This window comes from Propithecus coquereli, unplaced genomic scaffold (genome assembly GCF_000956105.1).
Source record: "Propithecus coquereli isolate 6110/MARCELLA unplaced genomic scaffold, Pcoq_1.0 Scaffold98, whole genome shotgun sequence".
NCBI classification, from domain to species: domain Eukaryota; kingdom Metazoa; phylum Chordata; class Mammalia; order Primates; family Indriidae; genus Propithecus; species Propithecus coquereli.
The window spans coordinates 72,594-97,871 of NW_012156173.1; the positions used below are offsets into that span (position 1 = coordinate 72,594).

Below are 25,278 nucleotides of genomic sequence, written 5' to 3' on the forward strand. Positions count from 1 at the left end.
GGGCGGGTGGGGGAGGCGCGGGGCTGCTTTTCCTGCAACTTGTTTACGCCTTCCTTATATTGGGGAGGAAAAGAGGGGTCGGGGCCGGGGCCGCCGCCCGCCTCGCGCCGCGTGCGTGTGCCATTCCGGGATAATGGGCTGTGCACACTCGCGTCCTGGGCCCCGCGGGCCGTCCTCGCGCCGCGGCGGCGGGGCGGGGGGAAGTAGAGGCCGGCGGGGGTGGGGATCGGGAAGCGCAGCAGCCGAGGCATCCGCCGCGCGCCCCGCGAGCTGGTGGGGGGGAGGAAAACTTGAGAGCCGTGGAAGGGGAGGAGGGCACGGTGGCACGGGCGGGGGGAGGGCGCAACTTTTGGACTGGTGGTAAAACTTTAATTACCTTTAAAGAAAAAAGAGGCCCTATGCCTCCCCCCTCCCCCTCCGTTCTGGTCAAAGCACGGCCCACGGCGCGACCGTGAGAGAAAGTTTAAAAGCGGGCGGTTTCCTCCCCGCCTTCCCCGCGGAGGGGTGGGGGTGTCTGTCTGTCTGTCCGTCTGCGCTCGGTGAGAGGTGGGGGTAACGAGCCGCGCTCTCCGGGGCGCGAGGACCGTGGCTGTACCCCACCCTTCCACGGGGAGACGAAGGTAAACGTTGCTTCGGTTTCCCTTCTCAGTCCCCCTGCCGCCGCCACCCCGCTTCCTTTTCCTCCCCCTCCCCGCCGATTTTTTGAGGGGACCCTAAAAACGGAGTCTCTTTCCTTATGCAACTTCCTTGGGCGCAGCGAGCACGGCCCTTCCCCCCTCTGCATCCCTTGGCCCGCTCCTTCAGCACCTCGGGGCCACCGCCAGTAAAATGCCTTCGAGATCATTCAAAGTGCACAGAAACAAAAATAGATCTTTAATTGTTCTAGGTTAGGGGAAACTGAGATGAGAAATAAGAATTTGGGGTGGGGGCGGCCGGCGGCTGCGGTGAGCGCGTCGAATTATCATTTTGATTTTCCTAGAGCGTTGTTTGTGATGTCTTTATTGGTTTGGGGGGCCCGAGAGTCTCTGTACTGGCTATCTCGGTCGCGTGGATTTTTGCGCAAGTTTTTAGAAAAACACTGACTCGAGTAGAGAGCATTTCTCCGGAAAGTTTCAAGTGCAGCAAAATAGCGAACGTGCAAAACTGGCCAAGGGGAGACCTCTAGTGGTTAAACGCATCTTTAAGTTCGGAAGGCCGAGAGCAAAGTTTGGCCTTTACTTGTAGCTACGTAGTCCGTTCAGACGTGGAAGTAATTAGAGGACCTGAGCGAGCAGCCAGATGTTGTGTGAAAGGATGCTGATCAGAAATAGAAAGTTTAGTAAATCGGAGAGCACTGAAATCTGAGGACTCAGACCTTGTAACTTCCATCCGTCATGACTTACGTGTGAAAAATACTTTGCTGTTACACTGGGTTTTAAGATTGATCGCTCCTTGGGTTAGAAACAATTGTTTGTATTTATTGTTGTCTATACCTTTCATCAATTTTAATCATGAGTCACAGCAAATAACTTCATTTTGAATGTTAATAAAAATACAAAGTGAAACATGTGTTTAAGACTTTGAAGAAATGAAAAAGACCTTTGGTTGAGATTTGCCCTTGATACGAGCTGGTCATTTTATTCTCTGATAAATATAATTGAAGGCTAGTATTTAGTTTCTTAGCTGTTTAGTTATTTATAGTCATAAAACAAGTAGTCCCTTGTGGTTCTAAGATTGTAATTTTGTTTCAGTGGGTAAGAAATTATTTCTGAATACTTTGTGATTTAAAACACTTAAATATATGGGCAAAACTGCTCACATAATATCTATTCTTTTGCCTGTGTATATTCTGTAAAGTATCTTTAAAAATAAAAGCAGTGAGGCGTGTTAAAGTTGAGTCAAATGATCCCTGTAACTTTCACCTGCTCATCATACAACGGGAAAGACTTTATTGGGTGAACTTAGGTTATGGGAATGATATGAATGATTAAAACTCATTTCATCTCATCCGGGACTAGTTTATTTATACAGAGTGGTATGGTGTGAAATTATGCATGTCAGTGATTCAAATGTAAACTTACAAATTGTGAATTATGGATTTGAAGGCTTCTTTTTGATGACCATGCTTTGATTTTACCTTTCCTCTCATTAAATCAGTGCTAGACCCTTAGAAGAGATCTTGGGAGTGGACAGCAATTGTGAAGACCACCAGACAGTTCTGCCTTTCTTGACTGCTGCAAAGTAAGATTTGCTTGTTAAAACATTGTTTCACATGCTTGCAAATGTTAAAAGCTGCATTTGGAGATCAGGAAGGAGAGTGTGGGACAGGGTTGGCAGAAAAGTCATCATTTTATGGAAGCTGCTTTGAATGCATGAATCTGTTGACACTAAGTGTGACTGAGGGTTGAGTGAAACATTAGGAGAAGCTGTGAGATTGTCCTGGGAGGATGATCATCTTTGGACTGGCTTACTTACTAGATTCTTTTTTTTTTTTACTTACCACTATACTAATGAGGAGATTCTTAATTAGCATTTTAGCACCTGTTTTCTACTGAAAGTAAATTTTTTTATTCTTTGGAATTGAAAAAGTGGAAAAACTGGAATAAAGTGATTGCAAATTAATGTTACTGTTACATAGGTATACAGTGATATGGAAGATTCTAGAATTTTAAATGTCTTTGGGTTCCAGTGGTAAAATTTTGTAGATGAAATTTATAGTGAGAGCTTTGGGGTATTTAAGTAACCTAACTCCTATGGCTTAAATCCAAGATGGACTGACTTGCTCCAGATATCATGTCACAGGGTTATAGTGAGCTTCCAGTGTGTTAGCATAGACTTGTCAACTTTTGGTTTTTGTTTATGTTTGTTTTTGGTAGAGATGGGGTCTCACTACGTTGTCCAGGCTGGTCTTCAACTCCTGGCCTCAAGCAGTCCTCCTGCCTTGGCCTCCCAAAGTGCTGGGATTACAGGCATGAGCCACCACGCCTGGCTAGACTTGACAACTTTTGAACATATCCCCACAGAGAATATAACTGTTGTCCAATAAGATCCCTCTGGTAAATTTGGAGAGTGCTGGCTTATCTCTAATAATCCAAGACCCACTTTTAGGACAAAAGTCATCCTCAGACAGAGGGGGCAGCTGTCTCTGGGGGCAGCTGTCTCTAGGGTGGAATATCTAAGTACATCTGTGCCACTCTAGTGCTTTCTAACATTATACCCTTTTTGCTTTTTTCCCCCTTTAGGTTTCCCCTTTCCTTTTCTGCTTGTTTTCCTGCTTTTTCTATCTTGGATATGACAGGGGTTGCTAATTCTTGTTGGGCAAAAACAAAAGGAAACAAAAATTAGTCTACATTTTATGAGCAGGACTAATAATCCTGAGTGGGCCAGATTGTGGTCTAGGAGTCAAACTGAATAATTACTGATACAAAAATGATTAACAGGAGTTTACTGTCATTTTCCGCATGTGGATCATTTTGAATAGCGTAATTAGCAAAATATTAATAAATAGATGTGGTCCATGTAGATTATAGCAGCAGTGGGGCAGAAACTACTCTAAGAAGGTCATACAGACAGAATTAAGGTTCAAGCAGAGTGAAGTGTGTTTCCTAGGATGGTAAGTGTCCTGTTGAGACATGCCGAATCGAAGATAGTGCTTATTTTTCTTCATCTGGGGAGTCATTGTGGCTATGGATAGAATGTTTAAGTCACTTTACCTCCTTCAGCCTAGATTTTCTCATCTGGAAAATGGGAACAATACTTGCCTGGCTTCCTTTGTTAGCAGGATCAAATAAAACAAGATTTTGAGAACTATAAAATTAGGTAAATGTGTGGTAGTCTTATTGTCCTTTTACCTTAGCCAAGCTTTGTGAAGGGAAGGAGGTAGGTTGTCTAGGGTGGAACATAGTAATTTAATTCCTGGCTAAAATTGTTAGAGTGGTTTCTGGTGTATGTAGTATATGGACTTGTCAAAAATATTTCTAGGGATATTTCTTTTTTTGAGAAAAAAAGTAGTTTTCCTTTTATAGTATTGGCTCCTTGAGGGAAGGGACCATGTTCTAACATGGTGCTGAATACAGAACCTGAAATTTATTTATCCCAAACTAGTCATTTAGTAAGTAGAAGGAGTAAGTGAAAGAAATACTTTAAAATGATGCCTAATTGTGAAAATGGCAGGGTGATGAAAGTAGAAGGGTTGGTGTGAGGGGAATTAATGTACCGTAATTAATATTTTAGTTGCATGAGTCTGCTGGGAGATGAGGAGGAGAAAATAGGTAACTGGGGGAGTAATGATTTAAACTAACTATAGGGGCCAGAAAATGAGTCAGTCCTCTGAATGACTGGATTTAGGGAAAGGTCCACATAGAGCTTTCCCTCCCTGTTTTCTAGACCCCTTTGCTACTGTATTCTAATTATAACCAATTATCTAAAAATATTTACATAGAAAAAAAAATCACAAGTCCTGTCTGTCATTATTTTCAATTTGAAGGTACTGAACCTGACAAAATAAACCCTGACAAGTTTTAGTTTTATTTCATCTCTCTTCTTTTGTAGATTATCCAGTCAATGTTCTAAGAATCAAAAAGCCCCATAGTAGGGGAAAAAAGAAATATATTTCCTGTTTAATTAGTGCCTGAGTAACTGAGAGTTGCTTCTTGAAGAATTTCCACTGGTTCGATAGTTTATTTTTAAGAATTCTATATTTCAACCAGTTTTATTTATAGTAGATGCAGTTAGGATGGGAAATTTACAAGAGAAGTTACTTTACATGGTGTTGGACAAGGGTACCCTTGGGGGGTCCCAAGAATAGGCATCCTGAGAGATCCCTCCAGCAGTGTTTCTACTAGTTACTTAACTAGTTTTTATTGAGTTCTTCACTAAAAGACTAGGTCTTTGCCCTTGAGGAGTTCTCTGGATCCTTACTCCAGGAGTAGACGCAACTCTGAGCTCTGCTAATAATAGTATAACAATTGCACATTGTACCGGTAGACAAGAATAAAGGCTCCAGCACTCTCGGGAGCCACTGAGCCAGGAAACAAGGATTTCTGGGCTAACTGGTGCAGAACCATGGCATATAATTGTATACATAGAGTACAACACATGACATTCCTTTTTTAATGCTTTGCCTTCAGAAATGAATAAGAAACCCTTCACCCACTCGCAAGGAATGCCTGAATCATGTACCTGGTGGGAGTGATAGATTTGAGCTGATTCTTTCTTGACCATTGTGTTCACAAGGTGATGGTGACTTTCTGGTGAAGATCTGGTCTATCACTGTTCCAACTCGCTACTATTGAGGGATTTGTTTCTTACAAGAATTTGGAGGTTATTATGATATGGGTGAAGATACCATATTTAGAGAGAACTATTTATAGGTTCATATGTGTATGTGTAAATATATATGTGTATGTGTGATGTCTTAAAGGTCAGGGGATACATGGCAGATATATTTCGTGAAGGGCTTCATTATCGAATGGGAATACTCTCAGGTTATCTCTTCACTGTGTTCAGTTATTTCATTGACACTTACAGATATGAGTCAATAGTGGGAGATCATGAAGTGGTTTGTATTGATTGCAGCAGCTATGCAGCCAGTGGATGAAAGGGAACACCAGGAAAGCGTACCCTTGAAATACAACTAAGTTTGATTTATGAAGTAAAATTGGAAAGGACCTTTAGACAATTCCCATTCAGGATACAGGATAGTTTGGAGGAAAGAACAAGGATTTTTGAGAGGAGTTTGAGTAAAGTTGGGTGATCTTGAGGGAGGGAACTTTTTCTGGTAAACTCTAGTTTCTTCCTTAGAAGTAGACTTGAAGTGAATTACTTGGATGGTGATTGTAAGAATTATATACATATTATATGTAATACTAAAATGCTTTCTACATTGTTATTCTTTATCCCATATATACTGAAAATGGGTGTTTTTCATTCAGTCAACAAATATTTATTGAGCGGCTGTTTTGTGTAAATCACTGTTGGGAAGTGTTTCACAAAATCAACAGTTATAACAGGATTCAAGGAATGAATATGTTGAGGCTACAGAGAAATGGAGCATCAATCCTTGGCCCCAGCATATTTGTAATCTAGCTGGAGAGATAACCCATACATATATAATGGTAATTAACAAAATGAAGCCATGGTTAAGTGTGAGTCGATGGCAGAGATAAATGCTGTATGTTCTACGGTAGTATCTCTGGATTTGGTGTTAAATGTGTTCCTGTGATAGGGGCCTGGAAGATGGGGTGCCCTCTGCAAAACACTCTGAAATGTTGATATACGATATTAGGTACAATTGTATATTGAGAGCCTTCTGAGTGTCAAGCGTTAAGCTGGGTGCCTTATATTCATTTACTTATTTATTCATCCAAAAAATACTTTCTGAGTGCTTTCTGTATGCTCAGGTACTGTTCTAGGCACTGAGTATTATCTCTGATACTTTCACTAACCTTGAGCATTTGTTGTTATTATTTCTCTTTTAGAGCAAACCAGTGTTTAGAGATACTTAGTAACTTGTTTAAGTTCATATCATGCAGCTCGAACGGGGTGGAACCAGGGAAAATGATACTGGCTTATGACTGTGTTGTTATATCTTTAGGTTTCTGATTTTCGAAATAGTAATTCCTGGAATATTTCAAAGATAACTTGTTTCCAGATTAATATATTTGCACTTATACATTGGTTTAGTAAAATGAGCAACAATGAATGTGTATAAGAAAATTGATGGGAAGAAAACTCTTTCTACTTTTATCTTTTTTTTTCTTTTTTAAACCAAAAATTGGGAAAAGACCAATCATTGAGTTATTTTGAAAAGAATACCTTGGTCTAGCTTATGGCCTTGAAATGATCACAAACTGCTATAAAATGTTACTTAGATTAGGTTTTGGAATTACTGTGCATACTTATATAAAATATTTTATTCTTAGTGGGAAGAAACCCAATAAGACAGTAGGGTTATTTATAAAAAATAATAAAGCAATCAATCGATAAAAAGAATGGGGCCTAAATTTACCAAGGCAGGCTCAAAAGGTTATGGAATTTGCTCAGAAGCCAGGATTGTAAAAGGAAGAAGAAAATTAAAATAAGGGATAGAGATAATGGTGGGGAGAAACCGGGGGTGTATGTGGCAGAAATATAGTGGCCTAGAATCAAAATAAAAAATGAAAACAGGGAATATGACTAAGAAGATACTAAACAAGGATGCTATAATTACTGGTGTTATACACTCTAACCAAAATGCAAAATGAGGTGAAGAGTCTATTTGCACTCATGGGGTGGTTCTGTGTTGCAATGGAAAGTATTTATCTTTGTTATGTGAGCTATGGTACATCAAGCAGATCTTTGGTTTGACTCGGAAGGATGCTATTGCCTGCATTGATTACAGGATAATGGACTGTTTCTCCTTTGTTGAAGCTCTAGTATTCAGTAAATTTCTTTGAGCACCTGTTATGTGCCAGGTATTTTTAAGGTTGGGCCATAGCTTTGGGTTATATATAATTTCATGGAATTAAACCAGTTCAGTTACTAGAACATTTTGAGTAGGATTATTCAGGTACCAAAATGAGTTGATCATTTTTCCCTGTTAACAGTGGTGGACCCTGAACAGTAAATTGAAATTTCTAGGTGGTCAATCTGGTCTGGTTGTTAAATGATCTAAATAATTCACTCTATTGGTTTGTGGTCTTATTTGGTAGACTTGAGGCTTAGTTGTTCAATCTATTGATAAGGAGTTTAGCTACAAATGATTATCAAGATAAGCCTGTAGACCCGACTTCTGTGAGAGAAATAAAATCTGGTCAAATCTGATTCATTACATGCAAAAGAGAAATCAAGTGTAAACCTTTTAATTTTAGCTCTATGTTCTATAAAAACATGAAGCAGAATAAGAAAAAAAGACTACTTTTAGCATTTTTTAAAAAAATTATGAAGTAAAATTTAAAAAGAACAAGATAGTACTTTTAGTTTTTCCTTTTAAATTTAAGTTCATGCATATTTAGCATAAACATAGAAATATCTGTGTCAGACAGGTTTTTGTTCTTTTTATGGCCTTTGTAAAATTTCTGTTATTACCCTTCTAGTATAGTATGTTGATGATAAGATAGCACTTTTCAGGATACTTCTACCTCAAATTGAGATATCTTATAGTCTATATATATTGAACATGAACTTCAAATAAAAGCATTTGATGAGAGTATATTAAATATGCCTTAGGCCCAATAATGTCAGTTTGTGATTTCACTTTCTGTGTACCTTTTTTTTTTTTCTTGAAAGGCATTTTTCATTTTCTGTTCCTCCTTTAGAGGAAGTAAGTAGGTTAGGCCACAGAATCTCAAATAATTCATCCTTCTTACAGTAACAAACGAAGGGCAGGAAGTTGAGAGTTTGTAAAGGTTGTGTTTGGTGACTGCCCGTTTGCGTATGCTCTCCATTGCAGAAAGGTAGCAAATCAGATAGATCACTGCTGCATTATAAATAGGATACTTGTTAACATGTGACCAGTAGATAAAGTGGGGGTATTTTGGAGAAAATGTCAATAAGATAGAACAGTTGCAATAACTGATTTCATATTTAAAGACAGCATGGATTATTTGACACTCAGGTATCTAATGTTACGAGGAGAGAGAACAGAAGACCCAGACTCTCAAGGATTGGTTCTTGATGGTACTAAGATTTCAGTTCTCACACTGAAATGATCTAGTTTTTCCTGCCTAAAATCTATGAACCTGTTAGGGCCTTAGGGCCAGATTTCACATCTCTCCACAACAGATCTCAATTCCAATGTGTGTGTTATTCAGAGTTGCTATCAGGCAGGGTGAGTAGAATATCAAAGCTGGTATCTGTCATGCTTGATTTGAAAGGAGAATTTTTCTTTGTAGCAATGTGTTTGTTGAGAGGTGCTTCAAGTGTGAGTTTAGATTTTTCTCTTATCCTTATTGAATAAGCCTGTTTAAGAGGTTTGAATTTAACTTCTTTTGATGTGTTCTCCACTGACACTTAAATAAGGAGAGTTTCTTGGAGTGGTAATATTACGCGTCTGCGAAAGAGGTAAATAAATTCTTAGCAGCCCAGTTGTTAGAATTTTGACTGGAGAGTATGAGATAGATGGGCAAATGAAGACCTTTCTCTGATTTCTCCTCTCCCCAACCCTACCCCCACTAGTCTGTTGCATTTTCCCCTTCTCTTTTATTCATTCATTTGATAAATTTTATTGATACCTACTATGGGTAGGTATCAAGGGATAAAGAAATGAGTAAATCAAGATCTCTTGTCTTTAAAGCCTCCTACAAGTAGGTGATGGTGATACAGTATAATAAGTGTTATAATCAGGGTGTAGATCCTGTCCTCTCAGCACCACTTAGGTCCTGGCATCTCATGTGCACATACATCTTCCAGTGCTGCCACAGAGCAAGGTTCTCATTGCAGTCACGCTAGCCCCCTTTGGGGACGCCTTCATCTCTCTCTTTCCTACTGGCCTTTTGCTGCAATCTCTCACAGTACTTTCTGTTTGTGCTAGCTCTCCTGAATGCAGGTCCTGGAACCACAGTTGGTAAGTGAGGACATTTTTATGCCTCCTCAGCTAAAATGTCACAGTAAGGTTGCCAATAGCCTAGTCTTATGTAGTTTTTCAGAAATTATGTCCTTCTTATTTTGTTGGTTGTTAGAATGTTCATTTCTTTATAAGAACTTGGCAAAACTAACAGTTATTGACCTTATATCATTCTCCCAAATTCACTTTGAAATTTACTAGTCCATGAAATCTTAGTGTCACCATTGTTTTTGACTGCCTTCCTCTTTCCCTGCCCTCATCTCTGGATGCCTGAGAAATTAAATTAGACTTTGTGATGCAGAGGTACTGGCCTTTACATAGATATCCTTCCTCTGTCCTGTGATACTTCAGACATTTGGTACACTGGCACTTGGAGGGCATATGGACGCTAGAGAGCAGCTTATTTTCTTTTCTTCAGAATAACTGTAGCTCTTGTGTACTGAGTGCCCACTATGTGCAAAGCACTCCAGCCTGCATTTTTTTTTTTAGAGACAGGGTCTTGCTCTCTCACCCAGGTTGGAATACAGTGGCATGATCATAGCTCACCATAACCTCCAACGTCTGGCCTCAAGTGATCTTCCCGACTCAGCCTCCTGAGTAGCTGAGAATACAGATGTGCACCACCTCACCCAGCTAATTTTTTAATTTTTTGTAGAGGTGGAGTCTCACTATGTTGCCTAGGCTAGTCTCGAACTCCTGGCCTCAAGCAATCCCTGTACCTTAACCTCCCAAAGTGCTGGGATTACAGGTGTGAGCCATCACACCTGGCTGATTTTTTAAAAGAAAGATTCTTATATCTCTGTGGAGTAGATTATTCCTATCCCATTTTACGGATGAAGGAGCTAAGACTCAAGAGAGGTTAGGTGCCCTGCCTAAGATTATATAGCTAGTAAATTGTGAAACTGAGATGTAAACCCAGGCAGTCTGGCTCCAAAGCCATGGCTTTCCACTATTACATTAAATTGTCTTCTATGTTAACTAAAATTCAGCGTATTGGCCACTGTCTTAGGAAGTAAAAATCTGTTTCTTAGCTAGATGACCTTGATTTTCTCATCCATAAAATGAAGATAATATATTTTCTGAATTTTTACCAGTCTTAAAAGATAGTTGCGAGAGTCAAATAAGCTGGTATTGGTGAGATCCTTTAAAATGACAAAGCGTTGAGGAAACCCTCTGCTCTAGGATGTTTGTTTCCCTTTCATGTGTGTTAGGCTTAGGGGCTTTGTATGATTCCCCCATATGGCCTTGCTTGTATTTGTGGGTATGTGAGTTCTCCCATTAAAGGCTGTGTGCTTCTCTGGTGTCATGGAGGTAAAGGAAGCCATCAGAGAACTGTAGGGAGGTCTTAGGTGGTAGGGACCGTATCTTTCTCAGGATCACTTTCTCAAGCCTAGAGTTAAAGGACTGTAGGTCCTGAGGACATTCCCAAGTATTAGACACTGCAGTTCTCAACATGTGGTTGCAGACAGGGAGCTAGGTCAGAAGGTAGTTGAATAAACACTACCTGTATAAAACACTTCACTTTGATGTCATTTCCCGAATTTATTTTTTATAGCTCAGCATTTTCCAAAAGAGGACTTCCATGGAACTGCGATAACAGTCCTGAAGCCAAGTGACTGTGGGAAACTTAGGCTGAGACTGCCCTCCACAGACGGCTGCACATCTGATGTGTGTCCTACATCTCCCAAAGACTGCTGGGGTATCATTGCACGTCTCTTTCACCACAAAACCTTTTATCATGGGACATGAGTAAATGGTCTCCTACAAGTTGTGTTTGGGGAGCAGAGTTTGGGGAATGTTGCCCTCGCCCAGCCTTTAATCTAGTCTTGTTTAAATGCAGTTGGACCAGTGTGGTGCCCAGTCATGAGGCTCCTTCAGGAACAGGGTGTCCCCTGGGAAGAAGGCCTGGGCTCCGGGTCCAGTACCCTCCCTATGTGGCAAATCCTTCCCTGTTACTTTAGAGGTATTACTTTATTAAGAAACTGGCAGTCTTTTCTAGAGCCATGTAAATGTGAGGATTTATTATTAACAATAAGGTATTTACTTTTTGTGTAGCGATCCTCACATCTTATGACGTAGGTTTGAACATAGGTGGCCTACTACCATAGATGCTATTGAAATAAAATGCATTTTTAAAAAAGCTGCTACCTAATTTTTTGTAAAGGTCACTGAATGGCTGTCATGAACTCAAATGATTTAGAATCAAACCAGATAATCATAATAATAAACTAACATTTTATTGACCACTTACTATGTGATAGGCACTGTGCTAAGGTATTACCTGGTTTATTAGCTCATCTAATCTTTATCATTACCCGATGAAGAAGAACGGTTCTATTATTCTCTGCATTTTACAAATGAGGAAATTGAGATTTTAAGAGATCAGTTTGTCAGAAGTCATGGAGTAGGTAATTATCAAACTTGGGACAGTGAAGTGAAGAGGAGGAAAGGAAGGAAGTAGTTGAGGGAAGGGTGAGGGATGGAAAAACTGTAAGAGTATGGTACATCTTGAGGATCATCCATGACGTATTAGGATGACAGGAGCCGGGATGTGGGTATGGGAGGCTCAGAGCAGTTTTATATGTCACGTAAAAAGGCAATTAGTAGTGGGGAGACTCCTTTTAAATGATACTACTAAAGAATGATATTTAGGACGTTCAGTTTGTCATTCTGCACCAGGTACGGTATTTGGTTAGTGACCGATGATTCCTACAAAGTAAATGAACAGCCATCCTCAGTTAATGGTCTTAAAGTAGGCATCGTAGCAGCAAGGCCTTGGATTCCCACGGTAGAGTTCGGTTTTTCTCATTGCTGTGTTCCTCTTCTGCACAGTTGTCATTTTTGTTTGGCTCATGGTAATTATTTTAGGGTTAGCGTTCTTGGCTCACTCTACAAAAGGTACGTTGCCCTCTTGACCAAAAACTGGTAAGATTAATCCGTCAACACCGGGCGCTGATGTCTCAGGCCTTTTATCTAAAGGACAGAATTTGAGTCTGATTCTCAGACGCTGCATTTGAGGTAATGTCTACCCCCATTTTACAACCACTTTCAACTCATAACCGTAGCATCTCTGTACCTTATGTTTGAAACATGCACCGGTTAACTATAAAACTATAAAATGCCAACTCTTTAAAAAAAAAAAAGCAATTGTAAAATTATTAAAACTGTTTAACTGGCCTTAATGAACATTAGCCATTCTTTTAAATAAAATTTCTGGAGAACAGTGGCTTGAGCAGGAATGGCCAAGCTACCGTCAGTACTTGTTCTTGGTAATCCGTATTTCTTTCCTTATCTGCAGGTCCAGACTTTCGGGTAATAGGCAAGGCCCAGTCTCTTGTTCTGTGCTGAGCATTCTAGGTCAGCTGCTAATCTCTCAGAGGACTGTTATCTTCTCTTCATCTCAGCCCCAGGCAGGCTGCTCTTCATTTTGAACGTGCTGCCGGAGCTCAGCACCTCGGGATTCCAAGCCCCTCACTCTGAGACTCTGTTTCATCCACTCATGGCAGATATGCACAAAGAAGTTGTCTGAAGGATTATGAAGGACACCCAAACTCTATTTATCTCCAGTCAAAATGAGATACACTAAATTCTTGACATGTGTGAGGGCTATGTCCCAAGCCAATCATAATTCTCAACTTGAAAAAAAAATCACTGTAGCACATAATTCTTTCTATAAAATTACTAAAGTAGAATTGAAAATTTTAAGTGATCTCTTTAGACCTTTAACTACTTGTCTCACTTGATGAGCGATTTTTATACTGTCTGGAGCACTTATTGAAACAAATTCACACATCTTTTCTACTTACTTCCTTTTGGAGCATTTGCTAGTTTTGTTCACACAATGTGTCTGAGTCATCATTGCATTTGACATTTCAGTCTTTAATTTATCTGAAACTTCTATTTTGTGGCTAGCCTATCACGTTCATAAACATTTCCATATTCCCTTTATTCTGTCATCCACGCTAGACTCAACTGGCAGTTAATTTTGTTTGTTTCACTTTTTAAAAAGAAACAGTTTTTTTTTTTTTTATCACTATTTACAGTGTTCATAGCACTAAGACTAAGAACTGTGACTAAGAACATTCTTGGACCTTGGCCAGGCTCTATCACTTGCCCTTGCCCCTCAGGTTTGTGGCATGTGTGATTCAGAATGATGTCCTTGTAAAATGACAAATTACTAAATGTCACAGGAACTTCAGGTGTCACTAAGGAATAGTAGAAACCATAAAATGCAGTCTGGGAACACATACCTGAGTTGTGGAGTAGTGAACCCTACATTTCCTCCCTCTCATCCATCTGTTGAGCTGATACACGTGCATATGTAGGTAACATGTACTATAAGTTACCAGAGAGCTTTGCAGAAGTTGATTTCCCTTAGTGGCTTCTACGCTGTAGCTTCAGTCATTGGCATGTTCATGGGAAGACATGCCTTTTATAATGTGAACTTTTAAATAAACGTGAAACAGGATTTAAAAACTTGTATTTTTTTATTAAATTTTTTTAGGAACATATAAACATTCAACAAGTACAAAAAAAAAATACACACAGAAGGCTCCTTCTCATAGCTGTCTTACTGGACACAGCCAAGGTTACCAGTTTCTGATAAATCCTTCCAGAGATATAATCTAGGCATATATGAGTAATACATATATTTATATATACCTCCTTTTGTTTGATACAAAGAGTTTGATACACACAGTTTTTGTATTTTGCATAACATTAACAGTATTAATAGTATCTTGGAACTCTTTCTATATTGAAATGTAAAGCATTTCCTCATTGTTTTTTACAGTGGCATTATATACCATTGTGTGGATATGTTACAGTTGTCCTCTACTGATGGACATTTGAGTTGTTTCCAATTTTTTTGTATTATAAACAATATTGTAGTCAGTGAATAACCTTTTACATTTTTCTTTGTGTACATATATGCAAGTATCTATAAAATAAATATCTCAGAATCGTCGAGTTGGAAGATATGGTCTCGGGTATTGTTCTCCATAGTGGTTGCTCCAACTAATAATGCTGCCATCAATGTATGAGAAATCTGCTTCCCTGTAGTCTCATAAACATAGGATTTCTGAATGTAAGATATTAACTAAGTTTCATCACTACCTATGTCAGAGGTACATGGTAGACTGAGGGTGCCAAAAATTTATTTACGTGAGAGACCGAGGAGGTTAATCCAGTAGACAGCATATCTCAAGGGAGAGTTAAGTTGAACAGCTTTAGTTTGGAGATGAGGAGTGGTGTAGGAGAGAGAGAGGAGGTAATTCTGAGGATAGGGTCATATGTCGTGGAGTCCCTTCTCTAGCCCTTCAGTTGGAGGCTGAGGGCAAGACGATTGTAATAAAAGTGAGTAAAAGCTAAAGAGAATTGTTTCACAAAGGGGAGACTTTGGAAGCGTAATACACTTGGTACCAGCAGCCATGGTGTCTGTCTTCAGGAAAGTTACCAGCCCCTTGATGAGCCATCCACAGTGGGCGTTGGTAGGAGCGTGCTGGGCATCAGCGCCCTTGATTGTGGCATTGTCAGCCATGACATGTATGTTAGTGGGAATCCAAAGCTGCTTTGGTGCATTTGATGGACAGCCAAACCCAAAAGCTGACATCAGTAGTGGCTGGAGACCATTAGAATTTAGAGGAGATTAGGAGGAAAATGGTAGATCCTGTCTGGTAGCACAGAGGAGCCATCATGATGGGCTATTAGGATACTTGCTTAGGAAATCTGGGCACCATTTAACAAGAGATTTGCAATGAATATTTTTGCAGAATGAGAAATACCTCTTGTGACTTGTATCGTAACTCTATTATCTACCCGCTTTTTGTGGTCCATGAAATACAGGCTACACGTGGGATTGTGGAATAGTTCAGGTGATAATTACAGGAACAAAACAAAAGCACATCTAAGTAGTGAAAAAAAATCGCCAAGTCTTAGGAACACGATTTGTTGAAGTGAAAGGACTTTTGTATGTTTCTATGCAAATATGCACTTATGGAGGATGAAAACAAGGGAGGAAGACAAGGTGTCACAGAAGAAGCAGGTTTTGTTAAAATAATATTGGTTGCTGGCTGTTCTACCTGATTAATAGATGGTGGAAAAATGCTTAATATGTTGTAGGCATTTAGACTTCTTGTGATAATAAAAGTAGCCGTGGCTTCAAAATTATTAATAGTTGATGGGAAAGACAACATAGTAAATATTTTAATGCTATAATATTTTATACAAAATATCCACCAACCACAGAATGAAAAGAATGAAAATAATTGTTATAAAGTTTAAATATCTGCTTACAGGCAGAGTACACTGTAACATTACTAATGTATAGCAAAGTCATATTCTTGAGTATTTCTTAAAAATATAATGAACATTTATTGCAGGTTTTGTACAGTGCTGGCTTATAGATTTTTTCTTCTTTCTATTCCTCCTGCTAGACACAGACAGGATTTTGCTTTTATACATGTATCATTTTATTTTATACATGTATTATTTTTAGGTAGGAAAAGACCAAACATGTATTTGTGTTGTATATGCATCTTATGACATTTTCTTAATAAGCAAATTAATAATAATTTGATACATATATTTTTGCTAATTTTTATTAAAAGGATACATGTTGGACCAACATACACTTGATATCTATGTCAAGAACTTTGGCCCTAGTATATTGGTTTTGCCATGTTTCAAGGAGTACCATGTTCTGGGGAAAGTAGGTTTTGCCAGGTTTTCAGAGGGGGCAAAACTCTGTAAAGGTTAGTAGACAGTGGTTGAGAAAAACAGCTCATGATTGGATTCAGAACTGACCTGGGTTTAAAGGCTGGCTGTGCCACCAGCTGTGGTTTTGAGAGAGTCACTAAACCTTTCTGCACCTTACTTTCTTCAGTGTAGACTAGAGGGATGAAAGAACCCATCTTTTTTTTGTGAAAAAGAAATAAACGAAATAATGTAGGTAAATTGCCACTTCGAATCCTTTTCTGGAAGAAGGTAAGATCGAATTAATAATTTAAAAGTATGCATATTGTGTCTGACACTTAGTATCTGGTAAACAAATGCTGTTTATTATATTTATAGAGAATGTAATAACCAGGATAGTCACAGCTGAGAATTTCTACACTGTAAGATAATTTTGATAAATTTCCTTAAAGTATACTTGCCAAAGAAAATAATGGAAATGACTAGTATCTACAGATTTTACCAGAAAAAACAGTAAAACTTTTCTTTTTAAAGGATCACTCGGATTTTACCCAGTTTATCCACCAGGGGGAAAAATTTTTCTGTCCCTCTACTGTCTATCAGGAAAAAGTTGCCACTCCTACCTCACTTAATAGGGAGTCAGTTTCACTGCTGATCGTTATGTATTTAGTGAGAGAGGAGTCAATACAGAACTTAAGTGCAAGTCTTAATTCATTTCTTATTTTCACTATTTCTTGGATAATTCTTCCACTGGCCTTCACATCCTAGTTCCTGTTTTGAGGATTGAGTCTTAATGATAATGAAACCTGATTCTTTTTTTAAAAAAATTATTTATTTTTAATTGATACATAATGATTATACATGTTGATTGGGCATGTGTGATATTTGCATACATGTCTATAATGTGTATTGATGAAATTAGGGTAATTGGGATGCCCGTCACCTTAAGTATTCACCATTTCTTTGTGTTGGGAACATTCAGAATGCTTTCTTCTAGTTATTTTGAAATACGTAATACATTGTTAACTACTGTACTGTAGAACACTAGAATTTACTCTTCCTATCTAACTACCCATTAACCATCCCCTCCCTAAGCCCCCTCCCTCCCTCATGTCCTTCCCAGCCTCTGGTAACCTTTGTTTCTACTCTCTTCTTCTGTAAGATAAATGCTTTTAGCCCCCACATGAGTGAGAACATGTGATGTTTGTCTTTCTGTGCTGGCTTATTTCATTTAACATAATGTCTTCCAGGTTCATCCATGTTACTGCAAATGACAGGATTTCATTCTTTTTTATAGCTGAATAATATTCCTTTGTGCATATATGCTGCATTGTCTGCATTCATCTATTGATGAACGCTTAGGCTGATTCCATATCTTGGCTGTTGTGAGTAGTGCTACAATAAACATGAGAGCGAGGATTATCTCTTCAACATACAGATTTCTTTCTTTTGGATATATACCCATTTGTGGGACTGCTGGATCACATGGTATTTCTGTTTTTAGTTTTTTTGAGGAACTTCCATACTATTTTTTGTAATGGCTATACTAATTTATATTCCTATCAACGGTGTAGAAGAGTTCCCCCTTCTGTGCATCCTTATCAGCATTTGTTATTTTTTGTCTTTTTTAAATAGCTATTTTAACTAGAGTAAGATGATAATTCACTGTGGTTTTGATTTGTATTTCTCTGATTAATGATAGTGAGCATTTTTTTATGTATCTGTTGACCATTTGTATGTCTTGTTTTGAGAAATGTTTATTTAGATTATTTACCCATTTTTGAATCAGATTGTTTTTTAGCTGTTGAGTTGTTTGAGTTTCTTATATATTCTGGATATTAATCCCTTGTTGGGTAGATAGTTTGCAAGTATTTTCTCTCATTTTGTAGTTTTTTTCTCTTCACTCCATTTCCTCTGCTGTGTAGAACCTTTTTAGTTTGATATAATCTCATTTGTCTATTTCTGCTTTTGTTGCCTCTGCTTTGATGTCTCTGAAATCTGATTCTTCAAATTCAGACTATATAAATTTTGAAATGATCAGAAATAGACTTAATAAAATACATGTCTACTATTTGACATTTTCTCTAGGTAAAGGGAAAAAAAGAAGAAAGAATATTGAAACATCTATTTAAAACATCTATTTACAGTCTTCTCTTAGTATTCCTGAGAGATTGGTTCTAGGGTCCCCTCATGTATCAAAATTCACTCATATTTAAGTCCGATAGGTCTGCCCTGTGGATCTCATGAATACTGTATTTTAGATCCATGTTTGGTTGAAAAAAAATCTATATATAAGTAGACCCGCACAGTTCACACGCATCTTGTTCAAAGATCAACTGTAGGTACAAGGGCTGTCCGGAAAGTATCTAGCCATGTAGTATGTTCTCATTATATTAACAATAGCTGGATACTTTCTGGACAGCCCTCGTGTGTAAGGAGGGTGAGCTTCAAAAAAATCTTGTGCCAGGCTCAGTGACTCTCGCCTGTAATCCTAGCACTCTGGGAGGCCGAGGCAGGAGGATCGCTTGAGCTCAGCAGTTCTAGACCAGCGTCACCAAGAGTGAGACCCCTCTCTACTAAAAATAGAAAAATTAGCCGGGCATGGTGGTGCGTGCCTGTAGTCCCAGCTACTGGGGAGGCTGAGGCAGGTGAATCACATGAGCCCAGGAGTTTGAGGTTGCAGTGAGCTGTGGTGACGCCACTGCATGCTACTCAGGGCGACAAAGTAAGACTCTGTCTCAAAAAAAAAACTTGAATGAATTTTTCAAGCATGTACAAAATAAGGATATAGAATAACAAACTACTGTGGACCCTGCATGTCTAACAGTTACCAACACATTGCCCGCCTTATTTGACTACTTCACCCCTTTGATTAAAGCAAATTTCTCACATTATATAATTTCATCTATTCACTTTAGTTTGTATTTCTGAAATATGAGGAAGAACTCCTTTTTAAAAGTACATAACTATTGTCATTCCTATAAAAAAAAAAAAAGCAGCAGTATTTCTCTAATATCATCAAATAGCCAGTTGGCATTCATACTTCCCTTCTTGTCTAATAATGTTTTTAAAAAATAGTTTAAGTCAGGGTCCAGACAAGATCTATGAACTGTGGTATTATGATTGCTTAATATGTCTCTTAAATCTCTTTTAATCTAAATTTCAAATTTCCTCTTCCATCTATTTTTTTTTTTTTTTAGTTTCTTTTTCTGTGGGAAAAAAACCAAGTTTTTATCCTGTACATTATTGGTTTTCAGACTTTTTGGTTTCAAGTCTCTTTTTCACTCTAAAAATGTTTTAAAGCCCAAAGAAGTATCGATTGTATGGGTTATACATATGAATATTTACTGTATTACAAATAGATAATTTAAACTATTTATTTACTTAAAATAACAGTGATAAATCCAGTACATTATAGTATATGCAAACATAATTTTTATGAAGCATAATCATAGTTTTCGAAATTAGAAAAAATGAGAAATGGCATTGTTTTACATTTTTGCAAATCTCTTTAATGTCTGATTTAATAGCAGATACCTGGATTCTTATATTTGCTTCTGCATTCTGTTGCATTAGGTTGTTTTGATAGAAGTATATGAAGAAAATCTGGCTTCATGAAGATATGGCTTAGAAAAGGGAGGAATATTTTAATAGTCTTTTTGTTTAATAGTGGATATTCTTTAATACCACACTAAAACTTGACAGGTGGTAGTTACTTAAAGGTTAGTTGCAATGTGCAATTTGAAACCTTATCAGTGAGCTTTTCATACTCTGTTACATTAAAATCTATTGGTACGTCTTGCACTTTGAATGGATCTTTTACACATGCATAATTTTGTGCCATCATGCATTGGTCATTTGGAAAATATTGCTTCACCAAGTTATGCAGTTCTTCTAAATGTTGACATATTTAATTATGAAATATTTAAAAATCACATTCATTATTATCACCACCCATCCGTCTTCTTCCGAAAAGTCCTTAGCTGTTGGGAAGCTGTTAAGCTCATGGTGGTGATTGCAAATTTTCCAAAATCCTGATTTTTCCTTGAAGGCTCAAATTTAATTATCAGCAACAAATACTGTCAGTTTTTTCCTTGGTGTGACAAGATCATTTAATTTATTTTTGACAAAGTATTTGCCAAATATCCAAACCCAAATGAACATAGTCTATTAAGTAAAAATGATATTCCATTTAAAAAGCATCTCATTTAGCTTGCATCTCAAACTATTCACAAGTGCTTTTCCATGGTACTTTGGCATGCCAAAGTAGTTTCCATTTCATAACACAATATTAAAAAGATATATATTCAAATATCAACACTTAATAAAATTTATTCTTTTTACTTCTTCAAGGATGGTCTTTAGTGAAACTGCCATTTGTTTACTCTGAGTGCATGGTGGTCAAGAATGCAATGCCTTTGACATAAAATTAATCATTGAACACACACACAAAAAGAATAAATGACGACTACTATGTTGGGTGCTGCTGTACCAGCAGTTGATCCACTTTTGCTTTTGCATCATCAGTGCAAATGTCAGCACAGTGAAGAAAGTAAATAATGTTAGTATTTTATGAAAATAGTTTTCATAGACATTTTGACAAGGTCTCCGAGGCCCTTGAGAAATGCACACTTGGAGAAATGATGCTGAAGAGTTTCTAACAGTCTGGATTTCGTTCCTTATATCTTTATGGTGTCATTTAACATGTTCCCTTTCTCTGGTATTTCCTATAAATAGACCCGATGCAATTAAGTTTGACTTTGTTTTTTCCTGGCAATACTACTTCATAAATGGTGTTGGATTTGCATTCTTAGTAGCCATTGATGGTCATTGCCTAGAGCCATTAATTTATTAAGGATTGTAAATGGTAATATTTATCATTCCTTTTTCATTTATTAGCTGAAATTCTTTCTAAAGGGAAACTTCCTCTCACCAATGTTTTAATTACCCTGAGACACAGTTTGCACAGAAAGGCAACATAAACCTTGTTTCTTCTTCCAAATAATGAGTTGGTTCCCTTGTATCCTCAAAAAGTTATCAATGCAATGTTCTTGGTTTGTTTACTTTGCATATCATTATAAACTTGTGAATTTAACCTATTTGATATGTTTCAATTTACTGCAGCTAGTATGAATACTGCTTTGCCTAACTTTGGCCTGCAGGAGCCTCTTCAAGTTGGCTCCTAAGTTCTTTGGATATAACTTTTGTTCTCTTTGGTAGCTTCTTTGCTTTCTTGTTTGACAAGATGTTCCAGTCTTGTCTTGGACATTTCCTGCCATTGAGCAGAAATCACTTCCTTCTCTGGGGAGACTTGGGCAAAATGGTCCTTAGATACCACAATCTGAGCACTAGGTTGCTCATTACTGTTGATGCGTGATATTTTTCTAGATTTTTTCCAGTGGACAAAACTAGAAAATATGTATTTTTAAAAATAAAACACATCATGAATTTATCCTGATGCTTCCATTCAAATTTAGAATCCATTGCTCTTTCATTGGTTATGTATGAAACCAACATAATTACTTATTTGTTTTATCTACTGTTACACAGACAATAGTCTTAGAGCAACAGTATCAATACTACCACCAACAATATGATTATGGAAAATTGTTTTGAAATTTAAAAAAAGGAAAATTAAAAGCATTATCAGAGTTTAGCTAGATAAATCGATTATTTTAGCTGAGCTTTATTATTAGTGTTTACTGTACATTTTGAGATTGTTTTCCTGTTTCCCAGAGTGACAAATTGCTAGATATTTTTACTGATGCTAAACTAATTTACTGAAAGAATCAGTCACATTCTGCATTTGTTGTATCGATAGAATAAACAATTGATAAATTTAGTGTAGATGACAGTCAATAATGGACTGAATTTTTTTCTATTTTATTATCAAAAAGGCCTCTTTTTAATCAATATTTTAGATTACTTCTATCCTTTATCCATACCTACTCTCTTCTCAGTGTTTTAAAACAGAAAAAAAAAACCAAAAAACTACTTAGAGGGTAAGGAATTCTGTCTGTACAGTATCATGATTTTTTGTTTTAAGTAAATAATGTAAAAATCAATGAATTCCTTTTTTAATGAATAGCAAAAGTTTATCATGACACTTTTTAACTTAGAAGTTTTTATTAACATTTTTTTCTTCTATAATTTACCAGGGATTATACTAAGAAAAAAATGTTAATGATAGCAGTTCTTTTTAAGTGTAGGGATATGGGATATTGTGATCAAGAAAAGTACATAATTGAGGGAAATTGCAGTCATGAACACTAAATTAAAAACAGATTTCTATGTGGAATATTTAGTGATATGGCTTCTTTTTCCCTTCCAGGTTAAAAAATAAATCATGACTGAATCTGCCTCTAGCACAAGTGGTCAAGAGTTTGATGTATTCAGTGTTATGGACTGGAAAGATGGAGTAGGTACATTACCAGGAAGTGACTTAAAGGTAAGCTATCTTTATTACATACAATTATATGTGTGTGCTTCTGTGTGTGTGCTTATTTTAAAATTGAATACATATGTGAAATAATAATTAAAAGCATTAATCATAATGCTGTAGGTTTTTACCACTAGATCTCTACAGTGCTTAGACCTGTACAATAAACTTGCAAGACAATTTGAAATGCCGATGGATTGGCAAAAGCCTTTATCTCTTCAGTTAGGGGAGTAAGGAATATTTCTGCAGTATGTGTTTATTTTGCAGAAATTGATTCATAGCTTCAAGGTGGATCATCTCTGTTTTGACTCTATCTTCGTGGCGATAAATGTGAAAATGGCAGTCTTAGAAGACCTAGCATTTTAGATTTTGTAGTAATGGGCTTTGTAACTTTGAATAGTCACAATCCCTGTATCTTAATGTTCTCATTTCAAAACTGCATAATGTTAACATAGTGAATAAACAAAACTATTCACCTCCTTTAAATTATTTATACTGTAAATGTGGGTTTTTATGTAATCTTTTGTTCAAAAGCAGGCCCTTCCTGTAAACCAGGCTGCTTTAGTCTAGGTGAGAACTCTTCAGAAAGCAGCGCTTCAGTCTGCTGCTTTATATGTGCTCACCGTGCCCTGTTTCCAGTTCCCCTAAACCTCTTCCAGGACCACCTCTGCTGCCCCATGAAACATGGTTGTACAAGCACCCGCCTGAGAAGCAAACCTCCCCCCATCCCACCCCCATCGCCATTTCTAATTTGCTTTTGCTCTGATCCTGTCTCTGGGACCTTGAACCTGTGTGTGGCCCTTTAGACTTTGTGTTTGCACTTGGTCATTCAGGTATTTGAACTTCCTATCTCCTGAACAGGCTGTCACTTGGTTTGCCTCTCTAATGCTTGGTATTCTGGGCTGTCTTAAATGGGAATTCCTGCCCCTTCATATAGGCTTTTTGGAATCTAATCCCTGTCAATGGCTTGACAGGTATCCTAGCCAGGCCTGCCTGAGCTCATCCTCAGTGGTTAGATTTGAACAGTCTGCCTGTCATTGAAAAAAATACTTAGATTTTAGTTGGGTTAGCTGTAATTAAGTACAATATGCTGACATCTCTGAGTTTAATGTAACACAACTATTGCAGTGGGGTTTACTGTAGTGGAATCTGGAGAGGAGATTGGGTTTTCAGTTTTAGTTCTGTATTATTGTGAACAAGTCAGTTAAGCTCTATTGGTCAAGTTTCCTCTGTAGTCAGTTAGGAATTAAATGAATGTCAGGGATTCTGCTGCTCTAACATTTTCCACATGTTCATCTGGATAAGTAAGATATGATGGAGATAGAGTGCTGAACATTTTTGAGAAAGAAAAATTGTTTCTCAAACTCTGATACTGTCAACTACATAATAGCTACTTGAGCGTTGTCAAATTGTTTAAATTTCCTAAGTTTGGGAATCCTTACCTATAAAATGGGATTTTAGAATCTATGTCATAAGGTTGTTATGAGGATGGAAAAAATGTATATAAAACATTTAACGCATTGTGTCTTTTCTGATTTTGCAATATATTATGTAAACTGCCTTTTTTATTGCTTCCCTCCCTTATTTTTCATGTGCATTTTTATCCTTTTTCTTCTCAATAGCTTTTTTTTTTTTTTAATGTCCGACAGATGATGAAATTTGTAACTCTTGTTCAGTTAGCTTTTGACAATAGAGTGAAGTTTCCATCCCTAAGAAATCTGGATTGCTTTAGGCTTTCTAAACTGTGAATTTTAGAAATTAACCTATTACTTTTATTAAGGTAATCAGATAATTAGGCCATTTGGTGGGTATTGTAATCTGGGTTATTTGATATGACTTTTAGACTCATGTTATTACCTGGGTAATTGCCATGTATCCAGTTCACTTCATGTACTGTGGACAGTTTGATACCTCACTTTTTTTTTTTTTTTTTGAGACAGGATCTTGCTCTGTTGCCCAGGCTGGAGGGCAATGGCATGATCATAGCTCACTGTGATACCTCACTTAAGAAAGAAAATTAAAAATTATTTTCTACTTTATAACCCTTTTTATCCAAGGAGATTCAGACACTAGCCAGTTGATTATATTGCTGGAGATTTCTAATTCAATTGCTTCTTATTTAAAATCTGAGTTGCTTAAGTTGATTGTGAAACTGATTTTTCACAAAATTAGGATATTGGAAAAAACTTAGAATAAATCGTGAAATTTACTCTTGCACATCATGCTTTGCCTATTTTCAGTACCAGCCTTCTGTTTTTTAATGGGCATAGGCATGTGGATTTATTTCCTAACAGTGTGGTAGCCTAAGACAACCAGCTGAAGTTGAATCAGCTAATATAGTCCACTAATCCGTAGAAGTCAATTTTTTATGATGGGAACAGGTTTTTATATGTGTGAAGTTTTGCCGTTTTGAAAGAACTTTTCTCTATACAAGTCTCATGATTGCTGTCGAATCAAGTTATGTCACTCTCCTGCTTAAAATTTTTTAGCAGTTGCCCGAATCTTTCATGACAAAGTTCAAGCCCCCTACGTTACCGCAAGAGTTTCTGCGGTGGTCTGGCCCCCACTTCTCTCTCCGACCATATCTCATTTCACACCTCAGTGCTGCTCTCGATTTCTACCC

At 37.5% G+C, this 25,278-nt stretch overlaps 1 protein-coding gene across 1 annotated transcript in view; it reads left to right on the top strand.

The window, feature by feature from the left end:
* Nucleotides 1-2,173: 2,173 nt before the first annotated feature.
* L3MBTL3 (l(3)mbt-like 3 (Drosophila)) overlaps nucleotides 2,174-25,278 on the top strand; it is a 105,833-nt gene continuing 82,728 nt past the window's right edge. The window contains exons 1-2 of the mRNA XM_012665163.1: nucleotides 2,174-2,220; nucleotides 22,548-22,664. Of these exons, the coding sequence (XP_012520617.1) occupies nucleotides 22,563-22,664 (102 nt within the window). The 5' untranslated portion in view covers nucleotides 2,174-2,220; nucleotides 22,548-22,562. The remainder of the gene's footprint in view (nucleotides 2,221-22,547; nucleotides 22,665-25,278) is intronic.